Raw genomic sequence first — 23509 nt, forward strand, 5'->3', positions numbered from 1 at the left:
ATAATTCTCCAAGTAGTCTAAGCAACCAGAGAAATGCAATTTGAGAGCTAAAGTGGACAACCTTTCAGAAAATTATGTTGTTGACTATCTGGCAAACTCTCTCATGACAGGGTTTACTACAGGCAGTATGTAACTGCTGTCTTAAAACCACTTCAGGTTATTAAGGCACACTCTTCCCTGTCTTTGTCATATGACTAAGTGTTCGCTGGGGGAATGTTTTAACCCGCTGGCATCCATACAGCTTGGAGTACGTGGTGTTTTCTGGTGGACCTCAGAGCAAGACCTTTCCAATTTAGTTCTTCCACCACTCGCTAGCCCTAAGGTCAGTTATCCTTACTAAGTCCTAGACCCTCACGCACTTGCAAATGGGGCAATGGGTTATCCCCAGCAAAGCAAGCTGTAGAATAAGCACCAAAAAAAAAAAAAAAAAGACTTGACAGAGACCAGAGCACAGCAGGACTGTAAGACCACATGATAACTGGTTTGAGTTCATTAGTGTATCTTAGTACAGAGACACAAGGGGTGCATTGGAATATAAGACACACTTTTCTAGACCCTTTTCCCAGGATCTTGTGTCACTTGCTCCATCAAAGTCCAGGGGCTTCAAGTGTTTCCAGCCCGAGGCCCTGAGACCGTCCATCTCTTTCACCCTCAAGCTTTGATCGTTCCTTTGTCCATCAGACTCTTTTCCATTTGCAAATGGATCTACTCAGAAGGAGAAGATATGGTCACCACGATGGCTTCTAGCACTTCCATTCCCTGAAATAGTGGTTCCACCAAAGAAGTGGATAATGTGGCTTCCTGCTAGTATTTCTGGCTACTGAAGTGGATAGATTAGAGGGGGAAACATTTGGACTCCCTGGCATTCACGGCCCCTGACTCAGTCATTTCTCTTTGCTGGTGTTTCCTCAGGCTCCAAGGCAGCTTAATCCGTGGGATTCAGTTTCCCTGGGCCTGATCACCACTGAGTTTGACAGAGCAAATCTCTGGGTGCTCAGAGCAAAGAACTCCAGCCATGATGGCTTTTCAGACCTGTTCTCCCTCCATTGACTGATGTCTACTCTGGCCGTACATTAGTGGTAGGGATTGATTATACTTGATAGTTTGCAACCACCAATGAATTTTATACATTTTATGCTCTTAGTACCTACAAGTACACCCTTCTGCTACCCCCGCCACCAAAAAGTTGAGTTTTCTTTCTAAGGGATTGATCTTCCTGGCATTTATTATCCTCATCAAGGACACTGTCCTTATCCCATTTTATGAACCTAGAAACATCCACTGTTCCAGGTTGATAGAAGCACCTAGGAGCTCACTCAGAGATGAAGCTCTGAAGCCAAGATTATGACATGTTCACACACAATACAATTTATATTATGCCAGATATTTTTAAAAAAATGTTAGAGGTGATAAGACAAAGTGTTTAGCCATTATAATAGGTTGAATGATTTACTGCCTCAAAGTCTCATTTCCTGCCAATGGTTGCTGTGTTCTTTAACGTTTTAGTGTGAAAGAAGTATTTCAAGCATAAACAAAATTACAGATAAAGGCATTCAGAATCCACATGCTCCCATCATTCAACTGCAGTAATAAATTATTATTTATTATTATTTTTAAATCTGTACCTTTACAAATGTCCCTCCCTACCCAGGTTGTTCTGAAGCAAACCTGAGATCATAAACTCACAAGTTCCTAAATATTTCAGTATGCATCTCTAAAAGATTAAGATGCTTTTTAAAATGAATGAACGAATTCCCTGGCAGTCCAGTGGTTAGGACTCGGTGCTTTCACTGTGGACGGCATGGGTTCAATCCCTGGTCGGGGAACTAAAATCTCACAAGCCACGTGGCTTCGCCAAAAAAAAAAAAAAAAAAAATAGAATCCTCATTTAAAATGAACGACCAGGATACCATTATCATATGTAAACATACTCACAATACTCCCTTGATATCAGATATCCAGTCAGGATTCCAATTTCCCTACTTATCTCATTTTAAAAATTAATCTAATTCCATATTTAGGCCTCAAATATGATGTTGACGTGTCTCTGAAGTCTCTTTTAGAATTCTATAGTTTCTGTTTCTTCTCTCACCCATTCACTCGACTATTTATTTACTGAACACAGTGAGCTGTGTTTTGTAGAGTTTCCTGCTGGTAGATTTTACTAACCATGTTACTGGGAAGGTGTTTTGTATCCTTCTCTGTCCTTTGACTGTCCTGTAAACTGTCAGCCAGATTAAGCCTGGATAAGATTCAAGCTTAATCTTCCGGCAAGGATTCCTCGTAGATACGTTTTGTATTTCTAACAGGAAACACAATGTATGGTTTGCCTTTCTGTGATTTCAGGAGCTATTGATGACCGTTATCTAGGTCCATTATTTCATTAGGGGCTATAAAAGGATGATATCTTTCCTCCGAGCCAGGCTAGATATTATTACAACTTGATTCAATTATATAAAATACAGTGTTGGGCTTATGAATATGAGCTTGGGAGTTACATGGATCAATGTTAAATTTGGGTTCTGTCACTTAATAACTGCAGGTCCTTGGGCAAATCACTGAAACTTTCTATTACTCTCAGTATTCTAATGCAAAACGGTATAATATTTGCATCCACCTCCAAAGGCTTCTATGAAGATTCTATGAGATAATGCATTCACTTAATTTTTGTTTGGTCAAAAATCGATGCTGAAAGAAAGACTTGGATGCATTCCATTTATCTGGGAAGGGTCCTGGGAATAGGAAAGTGGAAAGAGAAGGGGAAAAAGTATTCACTGATGAGCGAGGTACTGCTTTGGGCACCTGGGCCTCAATCCATCTGGGGTTCCTTCTAGGGAACCATGTAGAACAAAACTTTGAAAGGATAAAAGGTGGAGAGGTTTACCCACCAATTCCTTTGTCTCCTTGGTTGAGGGGTCTTTCTCTCCCAGCACCTCCAGGCTGCTCTGTGTTGAACAGGCTCTCAGAGCAAGGGATCCTCAGGAGGAGAAGCAGAGGGAAGAGGGAGGTTGAGAATGGAAGCATCAGCACAGGAACTACTGACCTGGCTGCAGGAAACTCAGAGGCAGGCCGAGGGCACCTGTGGGCACCAACAAGGGCTTCTACGTGTATGTGAAGTACTCCTCTCGGTTCCTGGCCTGGAGGAAAGGCAAAATCAAGCTTGGCTGCCATGATGTCTTGTGTATGAAGAGGTTCAGAACACACCACCCCCAAATATGCTCCTTTGGCATACTGATTTTTTCACCGTGAAGACACCTGAGAAACAGCAGCTGCAGGAAGAACTCCCTTCCCTCCGCCTTCCTACCTGAAAGCAGGTCATGAAATTTCCCCTGAGAAAAGTGCTCTCCCTGCCCTCAGAGGAGAGAACAGTCTTATCACCAGAGATGGGGGTAGGGGGTGTCAACCTTGAAATGGACCTGGACAGACAGACCTACTGAAATGACCCTCATCTCCCATTAGTTTCCCCTGTATGTTTCCATCACTTTGCTACAATTTATGGCCTTAAATCCCTTTTTCTTTTTCTTTTTTTTTTTTTTGGTGACAACATAAGGAATTCTTTATGTTTAATTACCAATTTATTAAATCCCTTTTCCTTTGTCTTGTTCCTTTTCCACACAGTTATTGTTCTTTGTTAAAAAGAAAAGGTATATAAGTTCTTGGTCATAACCAATTTTGGGGTCTTCATTTTTCCTATTGAGGCTCTCATGTGCAGGTAAAAATATGAAGTAAAATTTGCAGGCTTTTCTCCTATTAATCTGTTTTCTGTTAGTCTTATTCTCGGGCCCAGTCACAGAATCTGAGAGGACGGGAAGCCTTTCTTCCGCTACAAGGACCTTCATTTATCATGACATCTACCAGCTCTAGGGCATCACTTCACTTAGAAGAAGAATAGTTTTTCTTTGGGTGAGAATGTATGGGAGGGTCTTTCTAGTCCTATTGTAATATAGATTAAAAAAAAAAAACTACTTAGTTGAAATTCACATAATGTAAAAGCGGCCACTTAGAAGTGAACAATTCAGTGGCATTTATTACATTCACCATGTTGTCAATCACCACCTCTGTCTAGTTCCAAAACATTTCCATCATTTCCAAGTAAAACCCCTTGTGCCCATTCAGGAGTTTCTCCACCTCCCCACTGTTCTCCCCAGCCCCTGGCATCACCAGCCTGCAATCCGTATCTAAGGATTTATCTCCATACACAGATTTTTGCTGAATGCCTGCCTTTGAAGGAAGGAGATGGAGAAATAGTCCATTTCAGTGGAAATACAGTCCAACATAGAAAGGAATGTTGAGTATCTTGGTAAGAGTTCAGGTTTTCCTAGCAGATATATTAATAATAACACCCGCCAGCTATAGTCTCTACTAAGAAAACTCAAACCCACTGCAAGTGAATAAATCAGGGAGCAGCACTTGAGCCAACACAGCTAATATGGCTGGGTTGATTTGATTCTAGCACTTCAGAATTTAATATCGGATTATTAAAAATACGAACTTCAGGAAGAAGATCTAAAGCTTAAAGATGCACTGAAAGGAATTAGGAGTTAGCATCAATACCACCAGGCCAGCAAAAATGGAGGACGCAGAAAGTAGGAATGGGTAGCAGTTATGAAGCACAGAATTTACGTATACTGGGTAGAGAGACTGAATAAGTGATCAGTAATAATAACAATGACAGCAACAAGATGCATTGAGTGCTTATAGTTTAGACATGCAAGGTTTTGTTTGTTTCTCACAACTTATGAGTAGGTTTCCATTATTATCCCTGTTCTGTAAATGAAAAAAAATAAGGCTTAGAGCACTTAGATGATTTGCCCTAAGGAATAAGAGCTGAGGTTTGAAACCAGGTGACTGATTCCACACCCTTGCTGCTAATGAGCTTGGTGGATGTTTACTGAGCTGTAGCAATATTATGGGAGGGGCAGAATGTCCCCTTTCTCAATTTGTTTTGGATCAAGTGTACTAGTTCCCATGGAACCCTCTTTTTTCCTTAAGCTTGTTAAATGAGTTTCCATTCCTGGGACCAGAAGAACTTAACAAAAATGAATACCACCAGGGAAAGAGGGCCAGGGAGGGGTGAGCTCCTGGTGGGAGCCCCAGGTGTGCTCTGCATAGGGGCCATCTGAGTGGTTGTCTTGGGAACAAGAGCTTCCAGGAGAGGACTGACACTACCAATTTAGCAGTTTCCCCCGGGGCCACCTCGCAGGGCAAAAACTTGATAGGACGCTGCACTCTGTAGGAAAGCTTAAAACCTCTCTGTTAGAAATAAGCTTGAGCAAGTCATTTAACCTTTGCAGAATCTGGTCTCACCATCAGTAAGTTGATGAGTTGTCTTTTGAAGGACTTTTTCAGCTGTTACCTATCAATGAAATTAAAAATAAACAAGTTCTACTGGATCAAGTCATTTCTCAGGATATCCGTTTAACCAAGAAAACAGAGAACCATAAACCCAAAAATGAGAAGTGGAAAGTATTTACTAAACATCAGGAGAGCTTCTCAGATTCTTCCATGCAGGACGACGATTTTATGCTTGGGCAATCCGCCACGAAGATAGTGTTTCAGAGACGCTCATCTTTCTAGTTTGTTTGCTTCTTTGAGGAAAGTTAAGTCCTCAGTTAATTTTTTTAAAAGACAGAAAGAAAAGATAAAAAAGCCTCCCAGATGAACTGAAACCTTTAGGAATAAAAACTGAAAAGACAAATGCTGGGCTATCATGGTTGAAATTCTGAGTCCCAAGGGTTGTAAGAGTTGTCATGTATTCAATATCATCCTGCCTCATCTCAGATGTTTGTCAGTAAAGTGATCCACAGTTACATGAAAATTTATTGTAAACTGAGAAATAGATGATAGATAATAGAGTTTATTTTTTTACTCTCCATCTCGTTCAGGTAGAAGGGAATTTTTTTTTCTTAATATTGAGCCTTCTTTTAATTTATTTATTTTTATTTTTGGCTGTGTTGGGTCTTCGTTTCTGTGCGAGGGCTTTCTCTAGTTGTGGCAAGCGGGGGCCACTCTTCATCGCGGTGCGCAGGCCTGTCACTGTCATGGCCTCTCTTGTTGCGGAGCACAGGCTCCAGACGCACAGGCTCAGTAGTTGTGGCTCACGGGCCTAGTTGCTCCGCGGCATGTGGGATCTTCCCAGACCAGGGCTCGAACCCGTGTCCCCTGCATTAGCAGGCAGATTCTCAACCACTGCGCCACCAGGGAAGCCCAGAAGGGAATTTTTAAAATATATTTCTGATTAGGTGTGTGAGTGCATGTCTACATGTACGAGTATGTGTGTGTATATATGTACAGATACATGCCTATGATAGTGAATGAGCTCAAAAATGCATACAAGCTCTTTAAGATGTGAGGAATTTAAAAGTGAATTTATGAGTTCCAGTGTACTAAGTTAATATTTAATGAAGATACTTAATTATTTAAGATTACTACACCAGTGCTATACTACTTAAACCATTTAATAGATGCATGTAATTGGAAGGCTGCATTTCATGATGAGAACTGGTGCCTTCAATTCCGTATCTCCTACCATCTCCCCTGTGTGTACACATGATACCTGTTACATTACGTTTTGTTCTCTCTGTCACTGCTACTCAACCTTTATCACTGATTGATAAAGGCTCTTGGACAATATAACATAAGAATGGGTTTGCCTCTGACTACAAACCTCGGTGATACTGCTCAATTTAAATAATGGAATTTGAAATATCATATCTGCTCAATGTATTGATAAGTATAAAAGATTAGTAGCTTATGGACTGTGATTTCTTACCAAATTTAATAGAAAGCTATTGATTAAATAATTATAAGACAAATTAAGTTAGATAACAAGAACATTTCTAACAATAAAAAAGCTCAATAGATTAATTTTCCATAGTACCTTGTGTACCTCTGCAGGGGCTTCTTCTGTAATCAGATCTCCCAGTGTGCTAGAATTGGGGGGGGGTGGTGAGACAATATTTACAACGATGCATTGCCCCTGGTATCCAGAATGAAAAATGTCTAAAGCAGCTGCTGCTACAGAAACAGTAGGACAATATTAGGCAGTTTTACGTTTCCAGTTATAGACATAACTCTTCCATTGCTTTGCTGAGCCCTGCGGAATAACCTCTGTCTTTGTTCTAAGAACAGCAGTCACTCCCCAGTGGTGTGTAATATGGGGGGAAGGAGGGGAAACTACGTGTTTACTTCTTAGAATAGGTGGTATGGGTCTGAGTGCGAGAGGAAGAGAGGAAGGTAAGCTATCAACCGTGGACCTGTGGATACACAATACACTTGCACAACTCTTGTCAATAAAGGGCATCCATTCAGTTCACACATTCACAGGTCAGAGTTACCCGGAACGGGGCACATGTTAATTGAAGCATCTCCAAGGTTTCCGTAATGTTTTTTTTGCCTGATTACAATATTGAGTGACATCACTCAACACGGATTCCACACTTGACTGATACATTGGAATTAACTGATGAGCTTTAAAAAAAATGAAGAGGGGCTCCACTGGTGGCACAGTGGTTGAGAGTCCGCCTGCCGATGCAGGGGACACGGGTTCGTGCCCCGGTCCGGGAGGATCCCACATGCCATGGAGCGGCTGGGCCCATGAGCCAGGGCCACTGAGCCTGCGCATCCCGAGCCTGTGCTCCGCAACGGGAGAGGCCACAACAGTGAGAGGCCCGCGTACCGCAAAAAAATAAAAAATAAAAAAAATGAAGATTCTGTAAATATTGACTTAGTCATCTTGGAATTGGATTCTAGAATCCATTTAGTAAACACTTACATGTGATGGTTAATTTTATGTGTCAACTTGTCTGGGCCGAGGGATGCCCAAACAGCTGGTAAAATGTTATTTCTGGATGTACCCGTGAGGGTGTTTTTGAAAGAGATCAGCGCTGGGATGGGTAGAACGAGTAAAGAAGATCGCTGTCCCCAGTGTGGGCGTGGGCGCATCAACCAGTCTGTATGGGGCCTGAACAGAACCAAAGGCGGAGGAAGGGCTATCTCTGCTTGAGCTGCCCAGCTTCTGTCCATCTTTTCCTGCCCTCAAACATTGGCACTCCTGGTCCTTGGGCCTCTGGCCAGCCTGGTTTTCCTAGTTCTCCAGCATGCAAATGGCAGATCTAGGGACTTCTGGAGCTCCAGAGTCATGTGAGGCAATTCCTATAATCAATCTATCTCTCCATCATCTGTCTATCTGTCTATCCATCTATCTACTTATCTATCTATCTATCATCTACCTCCTTTTGGTTCTGTTTCTCTGGAGAGACCTGACAAATATATTATACAAAACAAAAACGTTCTGTTTTTAAAAGTCTGCATCTGTGTCAATGTCAGCATGTTCATGTGTGCAGAAGTATGGAATTCTGTTAAGCCACATAGTAAAAACAAATTCTGCACTTTAAACATCACAGATCATTCTTACACTGCTTCTTCCATGTGAGTCAGAGTGGCCCACTTCAGTTCCTGACCTACTCCTTATTTACCCCTCTCCAAGGGCAAGCTGTAACCTCTTGGTGCCCCGGTCCACACAGCTGACCCACGGGCTACATCATGGCTAGGCTCGTCCAAATACACAGACAACAGAGAGCATTTAGAACAAGGACTGGCACATGGTTATCCTTCATGATATTATTACACACAAAACGCAAGCTCCTTGCTACTCTCGCCAATTATTTATAGTGATATATTCTATCACTACTCATTTTGAAACTGTATGTTGATTGCTTAATCTGTGTGACATTGTTCTAAGTCCTGGAAATATAGTTGTAAACAAAATAGACAAAAATCCTGCCTTCCTATAGCTTTCCTTCCAGGACAAGAAGAGAACTAATAGACAAGTAAATGGGTAAAATACATAGGTTTTCAGCAGAAATAGTATTTTTGGGTAAAAAAAAAATAGAGGGAAGAGAAATACAAAGAGCTACTCTGAAATGGGTGTGAAATTGATGATACAAACTCTGTGTGTCAAGCACTGTTGTATGCATTTTATAGACAGTAAGTCATCTTAATACTCAAAACAACCTTCTCATGTCATTGCATCTGTACATATTCATAAAAATAACTAGTTGTAATGGTTTACCTTAACTGTATCATGTCTACGTGTATTAACACAACTTGCTTTTCAGCCAACATTTTGAAGAAACAAAAATTGGGAGCCTTCCTCAGTGAAGGGAATGGAGGAATAAGTAGTGCTTAATTCAAACAACGGAATATTACCCAGCAGTTAAAACTAATATTGTAGACATACTCCTCATTCGTAAGGTCTGAGTAGCATTTCACATCCAATGTGTCGACTTCCTACCCAGCCACCACCCCAGCCCCTGGGTCTGCTCAGCTCCAGACCACCCACTGCCAGTCTGGCAGAGGGACCCTCCTCCTGCCCCGAGATCTTGTAGCATCTGTGACTCTGCTTCTCCAGAGTGAAGCTGTGGACACGGGCACCATCGGCCACATCCTGGCTGCTTCAGCTTACCATTAGCACTTAGTGGTGACTTTGAAAGAACATCTCCACTTGACTTTACCTCCCAGGTCCTCATTCGCCAAGAGGCAACACTGTGACCATACTGTTTCGTGAGACATCAGTGAGAGTTCCATACGTCTACATAAATACGAGGGAGAACACAGCTCCTACACGTAGAAGGTACTCAAGTCCTATCAGGGTGTGTGTTTTCTGTGTGAGATCATCACCCCCAAACCGGTCCTCCCAGGACCTGATTCACAGATGGCACTCAACACTTGATTGTGAAATGTTTATTGTGCTCACAAAGTGCTTTAGCTGAAGCCAAGTCTGCATTAATTTATATAAAATAATCATGTAACTACAGTTGTCACGTATTACTTTTTTTTTTTTTTTTTTTTTTGCGGTACGCGGGCCTCTCACTGCTGAGGCCTCTCCCGTTGCGGAGCACAAGCTCCGGACACATAGGCTCAGCGGCCATGGCTCACTGGCCCAGCCGCTCCGCGGCATGTGGGATCTTCCCGGACCGGGGCACGAACCCGTGTCCCCTGCATCGGCAGGCGGACTCTCAACCACCGCGCCACCAGGGAAGCCCCTACAGTTGTCACGTATTACATTTTAAACTTACACGGGATGAGAGCAAGAACTGTTGCTTTAATAAAAATCACATTTCCTTTACCTTGTGTGCTGCAGTCCTCATCACACACAATGGCTATCTAGAGAAACCAGCACTGATGTTTGCTCTCTGGAGATAAGCCGATTAGTAGTAATGACCCGTGTGTTATCATGCTAAGGTAGACTGGCACGAGTTTTCTTTCATGAGAAAAAAGTATCGGCTTAATATGAACCTAATTTTTCCAGTTCAACTCTCTGAATCTCATTTCTTGCAGGTTTTATTTTTTAATTTCTAGAATTCTTTTAGGAACACAGAAGTCAAAATTGTTTTAGAATTAAAGGGTTGTACTAAAATAAAATTTTAAATGGAATCCTATTGTTCAGTCTGTGGCCAAACTCCCTTTATTGATTGTGACGTCTTTTACTTAGACTCTCACTGTTTTCTCTTTTACCAACCTCCTTGTGCAGGGCAGTGCCTTTCCTCTTAAGTCAAATCAAAACTCTGCCAGCAGAAAGCACCCTCTTGGTTACTGAGCTCTTCTTAAGCTACTTTGGATGCCTCAACGATCCCTCTGCTCTGTCCAGGAAAATCGACTACAGCTTCGTCTCTTCAGGTCTCTGGCTACAAATTTAGGCAGTGATATTTAATGAAAGATTCTCTGCCAGCATTCACTTGAATTCCTATATTTGCATGAGATCATTTGAAATCAAAGAGAAAATCAAAAATAGCCAGGATGGTGGTCTTTAAAACTACAGAAACATAATCCATTTCATGTTAAGCCAGCCTTTACTTAATCTTCGCAGGGTGACAATTTCCTTGAACTCTGACTTTCTTTGTAACGCCATAGGTAGATGACTGTCACGGGAAATTTTTATAAGAAACAACTAAATTACCTGCAAGAGATTGCAGAAGAACACTGTGACAAACTAATGAAGGCGAAGTAACTTGACAAACTAATGAAGGGGAAGTGAACTATGTCTCCCTTGCTGGTGTTTACATGTTTCCGACATTAAAGTCGATAATTACTATAGGCTCTCTCTGCAATCATTATATAGACTCTAATATACACATTGATTTAGTAAATACATTTAGTAGATATGTGTAAGAAAACTGCCTCTTTCTTTCTCCAAGTTCAGTAAATATAGAAATAAATTCAAAGAAGTTGTGAATTTTACAATGTTTCAAATAACAGGAGAGGTCAGAGGATATTTTAGGGCAGTAAAAATGCTCTGTATGATTCCATTACCGTGGACAAGTCATTACACATTTGTCCAAACCCATAGAATGTAAAACATCAAGGGTGAACCCAAATGTAAACTACGGACTTAGGGTAATGATAACGTGTCTACGTGGGTTCATCAGTTGTAATAAGTGTACCATCAGGTGTGGGATGTTGATAATGGGGGAGGCTGTGCATATATGGGGGCCGGGGGTGTGTGGGAATCTCTGTACGTTCTGTGGAATTTTGCTGTGAACCTAAAACTCTAAAATAATAAAGTATTTTTAAAAATAGAGAGAGAGAGCCCTAAGAAGAAAAATAAATACCACATTAGCAAGTAGAGAACAGTGTTAGGTATTTTTACATGCATTGTGCATATTTCAATCCCTCTCACAATATATACACACAAGGCCTGGGCTTTAATTACTATTACTCTATATTCTTTTCATAAACTATGCATGGTGGCTATCACACCTTTTCTTTCTTTCAAACTGGGGTGGAAATCATACTTGAAGCTAATGCCTGTGGCCAATACTTTATTTACATTTGAATTTTGATCATGATCAGAAATGCAAGTATCGGCCCCTCAGCCAAAGATGAACATGCCATGCCCTTTCTGGGACTGTAAGCTCCAGTCGTGGGAAAATGGCAAAGCTCCCTCAAATGATACTGAGCACCCCCAGTGTTGACTAAGAGAAAACAAGCCCTAGAAAACCACACTGCGGCAGAGCTAGGTCTTCCTACCGAATTCAAGTGATGATACAAAAGACGTGACAGTCTGGTCATCAACCGTAATTCCAGAGACAAATTCATCAAGTGGCATTAAATACGACACTATCTATGAATGGTATGGATGTTCAAAAACCCTGCAGATACGCTGTTATGCATGATGCCATTTTCTCGTTATTTAAAATAGATATTGATAAGTGATGCTTATTCCTTGAAATTTTACCACATTAATATTTCAGGTTCTAAAAATCTGTAAAGCCTCCATAATCCTTCTTCTACCCTTGACTAGTTGACATATAAGCATAAACAAAAGGCCTGTTAAAACTTGTTAAGACTAACAATTTCCACTGGCATGTTTTACTGTAATGTAACTTTGTCTTTCCTTTATTATATTTTTCGCTATGTATATGTACGCATTTTTCACCTAACATAGGTTTAATCTCAGAATAGTGAGGGTTTACTCTATAAAGTTACTTTTTTATTTAGATAACAAAGGTTTTTTTCCCCAGCTTTATTGAGCTGTGATGACAGATAAAAATTGCACATATTTAAGGCGTACAATGTGATGTTCTGATATATGCATACAATGTTAAATGATGACCACAATCACGCTAATTAACACTAACGTCACCTCAAGTAGTTAATTTTTTTTTTTTTTGGTGAGAACACCTGAGATGTAGTAATTTAGCAAATTTCAAGTATACAGCACGTTATTATTAACTATAGTCACCACGTTGTACATTATGTCTCCAGAACTTATTCATGTTATAACTGAAAGTTTGTACCCTTTGACCCACATCTCCCCATTTCCCTGGCAACCACCATTCCACTCTCTGTTACTATGAGTTTCACTTTTTTTTTCAGTTTCCACTTGTAATCGAGACCATGCACGGGTGTGAGGTGATATCTCACTGTGGTTTTGATTTGATTGCCCTGGTGATCAGCGAAGTTGAGCACCTTTTCATAGACCTGTTGGCTGTTTGGGTGTCTTCCAGAGACTTCTGATTCTTTCTTCTGCTTGACTGCATCTGTCGGTGAAGCTCTTTATTGAGTTTTTTAGTTCATTCATTGTATTCCTTAGCTCCAAAATTTCTGTTCGATTCTTTTTTATGTTTTATATCTCTTTGTTGGACTTCTCATTTTTTCTTGTATCATTTTCCTGATTTCATCAAATGATTTATCCATGTTTCTTGTAGCTCATTGAGCTTCTTTAGAACAATGATTTTGAATTCTTTGTCAGTCAATTCATGGGTCTCCATTCCACTGGGACCATTTACTGGACGTTGATTGCGTTCCTTTGGTGGTGGCATATTTCCCTGATTCTTTGTGATCCCTGTAGCCTTGCACAGTTGCCTACACATTTAAGAAGCTGTCACCTTTTCCAGACTTTATGGACTGGCTTTGGTGAGGAAAGACCTTCACCTGCTGGAGGGGGCCATGCTGGAATGTGCTGTGCCCCTGGGCCTGGTGGAGTGGAGGTGTGCTGCAGCTTCAGGTGTGTGGGGCTGGGACTCAGCTCAAATAGCTGTGATCTGTGATGTCGCCAACCCTGTGGTCCTTAGTGCCAGGAGCTTCAGGACATCTGTGGTGTCTGTGAGAGCTACTGGGGTCCTCGGCAGCCCCTCCGGATCCAGCGGTAAAAGGGACAGAGGCAGGTGTTGATGGTGACTGGTGATGTGCACGCTCTGGGTGCCAGGGCTGGGGTCCCCACGGCAGCACTGGCTGGGGTCCCAGCAACTGGGACAGAGGGGTTGGGACTCAAACAGCTGGAGTGTGCAGAGGAGAAAACCTACAGGGCTCTTTGGGGCAAACGTTGTACAGGGGTCACTGTGAATCTAATGGTGCTGGTTTCCTTAGGGTGGGGACCCCTGTGGGTCCTTCATGTGGTTGGGGAGCTGGCGGCTCTCCCTGCTCTCCTTTGCCTTGGAGGAACCTTCTGGGGAGGAGTTTCCTCTTCACCCCGAGCAGTGCCAGCCTGGGGGACGGGATGATGCCGGAAAAACGGAACTTCTTCCTGCCCTCTCCGTGGGGTTATTCTCAGGGTTTGTGCTCCGCTGTGCTGCTGCTGCTTCTCCTGAGCTCTCCCGGAGCTGTATTTGTTCACGGGTAGTTGGATATTATTGGTTTTCGGAGGCTGAGACCTCCTCCCCTGCCACCTTGGTGATGAAGTCTTTTCAGTTTTAAGTTTTAAAAAAATATTTGTAAAGTATCTGATGCTGGATCCATAAGGAATGTCATCCCCCTTCCCTCACCATTTTCCCTCCAGGCAGTCTCTTGTCATCTTAAACTCTCCTTGTCATCTTAAACTTATATGGCCAAGTTCCGACATTGTTTTTAGAAACGATTTCAGTCTGTGGATGCTCAGCTTTCTGCCAATTTACATTATTCAGTCTTTCAAAATGAATATGCTTGCTGATTACTTGCAGTCCATAGTTAAATCCATTAATGTTTAAACTCCTATATTGTGAGGTTGTACCATATGGTGTGATATTAATTTTAGATGATTTCTTGTTTAAATTATTTTTACAAATTTAATTAATACCAATTATAACTCCCCCAAGACCCCAATATTTCTTGTTTCCCTTTCTTTCTATTGTCTTTGCTCTTCACCTCAGGACAGGCACATGCAGAGGTGGGAGAAGGTTCTAGAACTCTGCATGTGCACTGGGGCCCTGGGATGGAATGATGGGCAGGAAATGAGACAAAGTCGTATCAAGAGAGTCTTAACATCTGGCAGAAGAGAAGCGCCTGCAGTCAGATCAACAAGTACCATCAGAGAACCTCATCAAATCTAAGGTACCGCTGATCATAGGACACAGAATTATATACCACTGAGAAGGGGCCAAGGCAAAGTAGTGCCAAATACATGATCCTCCTTTTGGAGACATTAAAATGTGAAAACATTCTCATCTTGGATTCAATGTAATAAAGTATAAGGCTCAACTAATAGAACAGGAGGAAGGCTTCACGTTTATTGCGTAGAAATAGTTTTTATTGACGTTACTTGAAATAGGATTTATTACAGATGTGTTTTCCCAGAGCTATTTTTTAAGCTAATCTGTTTTGAGCATGACTTTAAACTTGCTATGAATAAACTTCCTGCTCATCATCTATAAAACATGACAATTTCTAGAGGAAGAAAAAAGAGAGCATGGGTTCTTCAACAGAGCTAGAAAAAGTGAGCTTTTTATGAACATTCGATTAGGTTTTTAAAAAAATTTTAATACTTATCATTTAAACTCTAACTAGTCAAAATGCACAAAGGACCACATCTACTCATTCCTTGAGTACCTGTTGCTAAGAAAATTATACGGACATGCAAAACTATAAGCTTCCTGCCTCGCACTAATTAGATTAAAATTAGCTAATGAAATAAAGCCTAAGAGTAATCCCTAAAGACTCATCTGGGTTATAACTTTATTTCACAAGAAAAGACTTTGAAAATAGTTTCCTAGGCAAAGAAAATTGCAAATCATATAAAGGAGCTGAAGAAGGAACATTGAAAGGGCTCTGAGGGTGCAAAGAGTATTATTAAGTGTTAAGTTATTGATCCGTATTTATCAAGACAATAGCAATAGAATTCATAGCCAATTGAGATAGAATGGGATATAATGTTATCCTTTTTCAATTTTTTAGCAATAAATAATGCAGACATTTTACCTTAGTGGCCATTCAGAGAAGCAGGTAAGTTGAAGAACTTCAAGAGGTATGCAATGCTGACAGAAGTCTTTAACCAATAATGGCGTTTCTCTAAAAACTAGAGAAAAATTAATGCCAGAACTCACTTTTATCTTCAGTATACTTGTAATTAAAATTCTCTTGGACTCTTCTGGTGTCACTGAATGAATCAAATATAAAGGAATTTGCAAAAAATAGAACCACTTTTTCTAGAGTGAAAATGCAACAGAGGTATTAATTTCACTGAATTTAAATTTTATATTATTTTAGTTTTCCACAGTCACTGCTTTTTCAAAAGTTTTAAATGATAATTTTAATTACTTCAGTAGCACTTACTTCACATCCAGGTTGTGAGAATTTTTGTCAGTTAAGAAAATTGTAATCCAAGTGGGGTTTTCCAAGAAATATTTAAATAGGAAGTTTTTAAACATAAACCTATTATTCTAATAAAACTTCTAATCATGGTATCACCTACTATGCAGTCAGGATTTAATTTGTGGGGAGCATAAGCTGATTTAGCTTCCTTCACACTAAGGAGGGGATCTACTCATGTGTGGTATGGTCCCCTTCCTTTTTATCACCACTATGAGATCTGAAACCTTTTGTTGGTCCTTGTTCTGGACACTAAAGACAGTGAACTAAGGAAGAGGTAGTTCTCACTCATCTACTGAGTAGCATAGAAGCCTCTTAGGAGCTTACACTCAGGTTTTTAAATTTTTATTTTATTTTATTATTTATTATTTTTGGCTGCATTCGTTCTTCGTTGCGGTGCACGGGCTTCTCATTGCGGTGGCTTCTCACGCTGCAGAGCACAGGCTCTAGGCACGTGGGCTTCAGTAGTTGCAGCACGTGGGCTTGGTAGTTGCAGTGCATGGGCTCAGTAGCTGTGGCTCGCGGGCTCTAGAGCACAGGCTCAGTAGTGGTGGCACACGGGCTTAGTTGCCCTGCAGCACGTTGGATCTTCCCAGACCAGGGCTCGAACTCGTGCTCCCTGCATTGGCAGGTGGATTCTTAACCACTGCGCCACCAGGGAAGTCCCCTTACACTCAGGTTTTAATCAGGATGTCAAAGGCTGGTCCATGGCAATCTTGTGAATTTAAAAAAAAAAAAAAAAAATCCTCATTTGTTCACTATTTGTTCTCTTTTTAAAAAAATGTTTTTTTTTCTTTTTTTCATCTTTTCTTCTTTTTCTCTTTCATAGTATAATTCTTTCTCTTTCAATCACTGGGAAATTTCATATAATCCCTATGTTTTGTTCACTTCCAAGGAAGGAGCTGAAAAACTCATTTAGATTGAAGAATAAATGGTAGTAAAGCGTATACTTTGACCTCTTACCGAGATTTTGCTTTATAAACGAAAATTTTAAACCAAGACTTAGGTAGAATCTCACATAGTCTCTCAAGCAACCTACCCCACTGATTACTAATGTCTGAAATCCTCATACTAAACCTAACATCCCAGAAATCACTTCAGCCGGTCCTGTTGAAAAGGCATGGCCAATCTCAGTGTGAAGCTCAAATATTTACACCAGAGCTGCCCAATAAAATAAAGTGTGGGCCACAAATGTGACCACTTATGTAATTTAAAATTTTCTAGTAGACACCTTAAAAAAGTTTAAAAATATTTAAAATGATAAAAAGACATCATCTTTTCAACGCACAATGTCTTATAGTCATTTTTTTTCACACTGCCTTTGAAATCTGATGACTTTTATGCTTACAGCTCATCTCTGTTTCAAACAGCCACATTTTCTTTTTTTTTTTTTTGAGTATTCATTTTTAATGAGTAAAGGATAAGATACTGATAGTACCATGTGATCATACAGAAGCATGGCATTATTTTATTTTTAAATTTATATACAGTAAAATTCACTCTTTTGATTATACAGTTCTACAAAATTTAACAAAAAGTAAAGACTCATATTAACTATCAGCAGAAAACAATAAGCACAATGCTTCCATGATATTAAAAAAAAAAATTCGCCAGCCCTGCACCTTTGTAGTCAGCTCCTCTCCTCACCCTTAATCCTTGACACCACTGATACTGTCTCTATTTAGTTTTGCTTTTCCCAGAATATCATTCAGGTTAATCATGTAGTGTGTAGCCTTTTAAAACTACACACTGTATGCAGTTGAGATTCATCCATGTCATTGCATTTCTCAATAGTCCATTCTTTTTCATTACTGAGTAATATTCCATTATGTGGTTATACCACATTTTTTTTAGCATCTTTATTGGAGTATAATTGCTTTACATTGTTGTGTTACTTTCTGCTGTATAACAAAGTGAATCAGCTATACCTGTACATATATCTCCAAATCCCCTTCCTCTTACGTCTCTCTCCCACCCTCCCTATCCCTCCCCTCTAGGTGGTAACAAAGCACCAAGCTGATGTCCCTGTGCTATGCACTGCTTCCCACTAGCTAGCTATTTTACATTTGGTAGTGTATATATGTCCATGCTACTCTCTCACTTCGTCCCAGCTTACCCTTCCCCCTCCCCGTGTCCTCAAGTCTATTCTCTACGTCTGCGTCTTTATTCCTGTCCTGCCCCTAGGTGCTTCAGAATGATTTTTATTTTTAGATTCCATATATATGTGTTAGCATACAGTATTTGTTTTTCTCTGACTTACTTCACTCTGTATGACAGTCTCTAGGTCCATCCACCTCACTACAAATAACTCAATTTTGTTTCTTTTTATGGCTGAGTAATGTTCCATTGTATATATGTGCCACATCTTCTTTATCCATTCATCTGTCGATGGGCATTTAGGTTGCTTCCATGTCCTGGCTATTGTAAATAGAGCTGCAATGAACACTGCGGTACATGACTCTTTGAATTATGGTTTTCTCAGGATATATGCCCAGTAGTGGGATTGCTGTGTCATATGGTAGTTCTATTTTTAGTTTTTTAAGGAACCTCCATACTGTTCTCCATAGTGGCTGTATCCATTTACATTCCCACCAACAGTGCAAGAGTGTTCCCTTTTCTCCACACCCTCTCCAGCATTTATTGTTTGTAGATTTTTGATGATGGCCATTCTGACTGGTGTGATGTGATACCTCATTGTAGTTTTGATTTGCATTTCTCTAATGAGTGATGTTGGGCATCTTTTCATGTGCCTCTTGGCCATCTGTATGTCTTCCTTGGTGAAATGTCTATTTAGGTCTTCTGCCCATTTTTTAAATTGGGTTGTTTGTTTTTCTGATATTGAGCTGCATGAGCTGCTTGTAAATTTTGGAGATTAATCCTTTGTCAGTTGCTTCGTTTGCAAATATTTTCTCCCATTCTGAGGGTTTTTTTCATCTTGTTTATGGTTTCCTTTGCTGTGCAAAAGCTTTTAAGTTTCATTAGGTCCCATTTGTTTATTTATGTTTATTTCCATTTCTCTAGGAGGTGGGTCAAAAAGGATCTTGCTGTGATTTATGTCATAGAGTGTTCTGCCTATGTTTTCCTCTAAGAGTTTTATAGTGTCTGGCCTTACATTTAGGTCTTTAATCCATTTTGAGTTTATTTTTGTGTATGGTGTTAGGGAGTGCTCTAATTTCATTCTTTTACGTGTAGATGTCCAGTTTTCCCAGCACCACTTGTTGAAGAGGCTGTCTTTTCTGCACTGTATATTCTTGCCTCCTTTATCAAAGGTAAGGTGACCATAGTGCGTGGGTTTATCTCTGGGCTTTCTATCCTGTTTCACTGATCTATATTTCTGTTTTTGTGCCAGTACCATACTGTCTTGATTACTGTAACTTTGTAGTATAGTCTGAAGTCCAGGAGCCTGATTCCTCCAGCTCCATTTTTCTTTCTCAAGATTGCTTTAGCTATCCAGGGTTTAGACAGAATATTTACATAGATATTAAACTAGCTTTTAGTAGACACTGTGTGTTTTCACTATTATTATTGTTCTTGCTGGTTTTCTAGATTGCTCTTTTACTCTGCTTTTCTTTTTAGCAATTGTGTTGGTAATAACAACAGCGTTTTTTCCCCTGAGTTTGTCTGGTTGAAATAAAGTACAATACAAATTGGGGCTTCCTGATGTTTAATCCCGGCAGAAAAAAAAAAGGGAAAATTTATAGGAATAACACACTTTCCTACAGAACAGGAAGCTTTCCCCTCATTTGTCCTCAGAGTGAAAACATTGAGACCTCTCAGAGGCAAAGTCAGGGCAGAGTGGTGTCCAGAGGAGGTGGTCAGTGGGACAGCTGCCAGGGGCTCTGAGAGGCTCATCCTGAGCCATCACTTGGCTCCCGCCTTCCTCTGCCCTCAGGCTTGTTCTAGAATCAGCAGGAAGGACCACCCGTAGCTTCTATTCATGGGTGATAGTTCTGCCCTCAGGAGCAAGAAAAATTCTCATAATGCCTCCCCTCCTGGCGTTGACACGTACTCTCTGTTATGTCACAAAAGGATGACATCCGGTACTGAATCTGACCTTCCACGTATGGCCGGCTGGGATTCAGCTTTAGTCATGACCCCTCCTGTGATACAAGGCCTGAGGTGAATGAAACAAAAGGCAGCTCCCTCCCCCCATTTAGTCTTGGACTTGAACTTCAAAGTCAGCCTGAAGAGGTTTCCTCATGTATCACTGTTAAGCCATGTTTACCCCTCCTTATATTTTTGCATCTTTTTATCTCTTGGGACTTATGTACAGATTTTTCTAATCGCGGCTTATATATATCATCAATGGCTGATATGTCTAAACTATTACAATTGTTTCTTATATCTACCAATTTAGAGTATCTTCAAACTTGATATTCTATTTTTCACCGTTCTTCCAATCACTGGTACAGATGCCAAATCCACTGATCAGGTTTAGAGGATGATACCTAGAAATTTTTCTGTAGTTCCGTACCAATCAATTAATCAGGACCTTTGGAGAAGATCAATCGCCAGTTTAGAAATAATGCTATAGATCTACCTACCTGCCTGTCTGATCAGTCAGTTGTTATTCCAAATAGTGATCTACGATGGCTTTAAATCAGGGATAGATGTATCTGTTGATGTGCAGTAATATGGAGAAGACTCAGAATTTCCTACGAGACTGAGTGGTGTATCCCTCATCCCCCACCACTATATCACCTAGTGACCCCAGTCCCCACTGATATGTCCTTTCCATACCTCTTCTCCTATAACTACAGTTAGAATATGTGGCCTTGAAAGATAAAGGCACACAAAGGCAGATATGGGAAGAAAAAGATTGGCCTTGCCTGGGTCCCAGAATAAGTGAAAACAAATTGCTGTGACTCTTAACCAAGCTTCAAGGCAGTATATTTGCAATCCAAGGGCTTTCCAGCAGCATCGGAAGAAACTGAGGGGTGGACAATGCTCCTTATGAATAAAATGCATTTTGGTGAAATAAAATTGTCCCTGGACTCCAAGTCAGGCACATTCCATGAGGGTTCACAGGCCCCAAGGGTCCCAGTGGCAGATAAAACTCAACACATGTGTCCTCCTCAGCATCATCTGTCTTTAAATCCCTGAAGATTACTCTTATTTTTTTAACTTCTTGCCCAAAAGGACAGAGTGAAGGATTACGGATTTTAAAATGTGTTTCAGATAGGAGTCATTCAGAGCCACTTGTTGGAATATTACTAAAACCTCCTTAAGTGGCTCCCGTGATTCTCTTTCTGTTCCATCTTTCATGGGAGCTGTTTACAAATTATCTTTCTGATCTGCTAGTTTCTGGAGCATAGGGGTTGTCATAATTTCCTCACTTTGTGGTCCCAACTTCCCTGTGGCAAGTGTTCGGGGAATTCTGCCTTAATGAAACTGGCATTCTCATGGCCATGATTTGGGGAAAGCTAGAGAAGTTTGCTCGGCACGGCATCTAGCTTTCTGACAGCGCCGTACTAGTTTTATTTGCAGACGCATGTGGAATAGTTTCCATCAACCTTTTCACAGTACTGATAACAATTATTGATTATTAGAAACATATAGGAGACTATACAATACGACCCAGGAATAAACCCTAGAAATTAGAGAGAAAGAGAAAGTTTCAGAATCAACCCTACATACTATTGACTACAGACTCTGTTTTACCCGGCTACAAACAATCTGCCATGTCTGTTTTGAGGTCCCCTTATGTGTAAGTCGCTAAATCAGGTAGTTGCATTTATGCAGTGTGAATACATTTTTTTTTCTTATACGATGGAGCCTTCTTACCTTGAAACTGAGCATTAAATCCTTTCCGTCGATGGTTACTGTCGGATGTGAAATGGAGTCGTAACCAATTCTTGCTACTGATAACAGGAGAAGGGAGGTTCATGCCCGTCAGCCTGGAAGAGAGAATGAAGAAAATCTGTCTTGTAAACCAGCAGCGCAAATGTCCCATCTCAAACCCGATTTTACAACTGAGCGCCGACAGTCTTTATGTAGAGTTGCCTAAAACAGATGCCATTTATTAGCTGCATTTCCACATTGAAGCACTTCAGGTAATTTCATCTTTGCCCACAAAGAAATGCAATATTCATCCTTGATGGAATAAAGGCTTTCACAAATATTGGATGTTTTGATTCTTCTTTATTAAATGATTAAATGAGCAGATATTCTTTTGATCTCTTATTTCTTCTTATCAGGACCTCGATCATAGTGAATTACAAAAGGAAAGGATAGGCAAATGATACAAGTCTGCCCTTCACTATTTGAACACTTGGCAATTCGGTTTCACCTGAAGTCGACTCAGATAACTGATAACATCCAATGTTTCCAGGGCCCCATCTGCAGATTCACAACCTGGGCCTTTCCTACTCAAGTGAAGAAGAGGGATGTTTATGAGATTAGTGACAAGAACTGTCAAAGAGATTCAACATGGAATAAAATCATGTGTGAGTGAAGTAGTATATTAAACAAAATTAAATCTTTCAAAAGTAAGACAGGATCAATCTCTGGTTAAGCTGTTGAAAACATCCAGTCCACTTACAATGTGCGCTCTGGTTGTCAGAAAAAGCAAGTCATTTACTTCCTACCATTGAAAACTTTGTGTCATTACTAAGGAGTGCGTGCCTTCTCAGGCAGAGGAGCTCTTGATGGTTAGAGATGATGTGAGGCATTCCGTTCTGGACAGTGGTCTAAGTACCACTGGATTGGCTGCTTCAGACAGACGATTGTGTGTTGGCTCCACTTGCACTAGTTGAGGCACTATATCCCTGGGTTATCTTTTCTGAACCTCAGTTTTCCAGTCTGTAAACTGGACTTGAAAAGACCTAGATCAAGGTGTTTAAAGAGATGGTACAGATGCACGTGTAAATGCTCCTAAAGCTACTTACGTGGGGACACATTGTATAATTATTTTGCATCTCAGCTGTAAAACTATTCTCAAAATGATGCTTATTCATGCAGATGATATGTCAGGGATCCACAAATTGCCCTGAAGCTGAAACTGGTGGGGCCCTTTGCGGGCTGGCTGGCGATTTCCACAACTGGAAACCGTACTCTATGCCTGGAATTTGCTAGGCACGGGTGGGCTGTGTAGAGCATTTCCCTAGTTACTCCTACTTTTACCTGGAGGAAAAGCTGCATCCAGTGAAATGTGTAGGCAAGCTTCCTGATGTCAGGGTGCTCAATTTCAACTCTCAGGTTTAAAAACGTGCAGTATCCATTCAAAGTGAAAAGCCAAACCTTGACTGGAACCAATTGCAACAGTGTTTGTGTCACCGTTTGAAATAATCTTCTGTAAGAGGAAATACACTACTCAGATCTTACTCTTTGCTTGGATTTATGTAGCACCGACTGGTGAAGCTGGACACGGCTGATTCCAAAAAACATTTCATCATTCTAATATTTTTTTTGAAGGCTCCTTCCGCCACTTTTCTTTTCCTGGTGA

General features: G+C 40.6%; 1 protein-coding gene across 1 annotated transcript in view; it reads right to left on the bottom strand.

Annotated features, from left to right (window-relative positions):
• CSMD1 (CUB and Sushi multiple domains 1) overlaps positions 1 to 23509 on the bottom strand; it is a 1741289-nt gene that overhangs the window by 588411 nt on the left and 1129369 nt on the right. Inside the window, exon 6 of the mRNA XM_060001344.1 lies at positions 21850 to 21962. Coding sequence (XP_059857327.1) covers positions 21850 to 21962 — 113 coding nt within the window. The remainder of the gene's footprint in view (positions 1 to 21849; positions 21963 to 23509) is intronic.

The sequence above is a fragment of the Delphinus delphis genome, chromosome 21, assembly GCF_949987515.2.
Source record: "Delphinus delphis chromosome 21, mDelDel1.2, whole genome shotgun sequence".
Classification (NCBI taxonomy): Eukaryota; Metazoa; Chordata; class Mammalia; order Artiodactyla; family Delphinidae; genus Delphinus; species Delphinus delphis.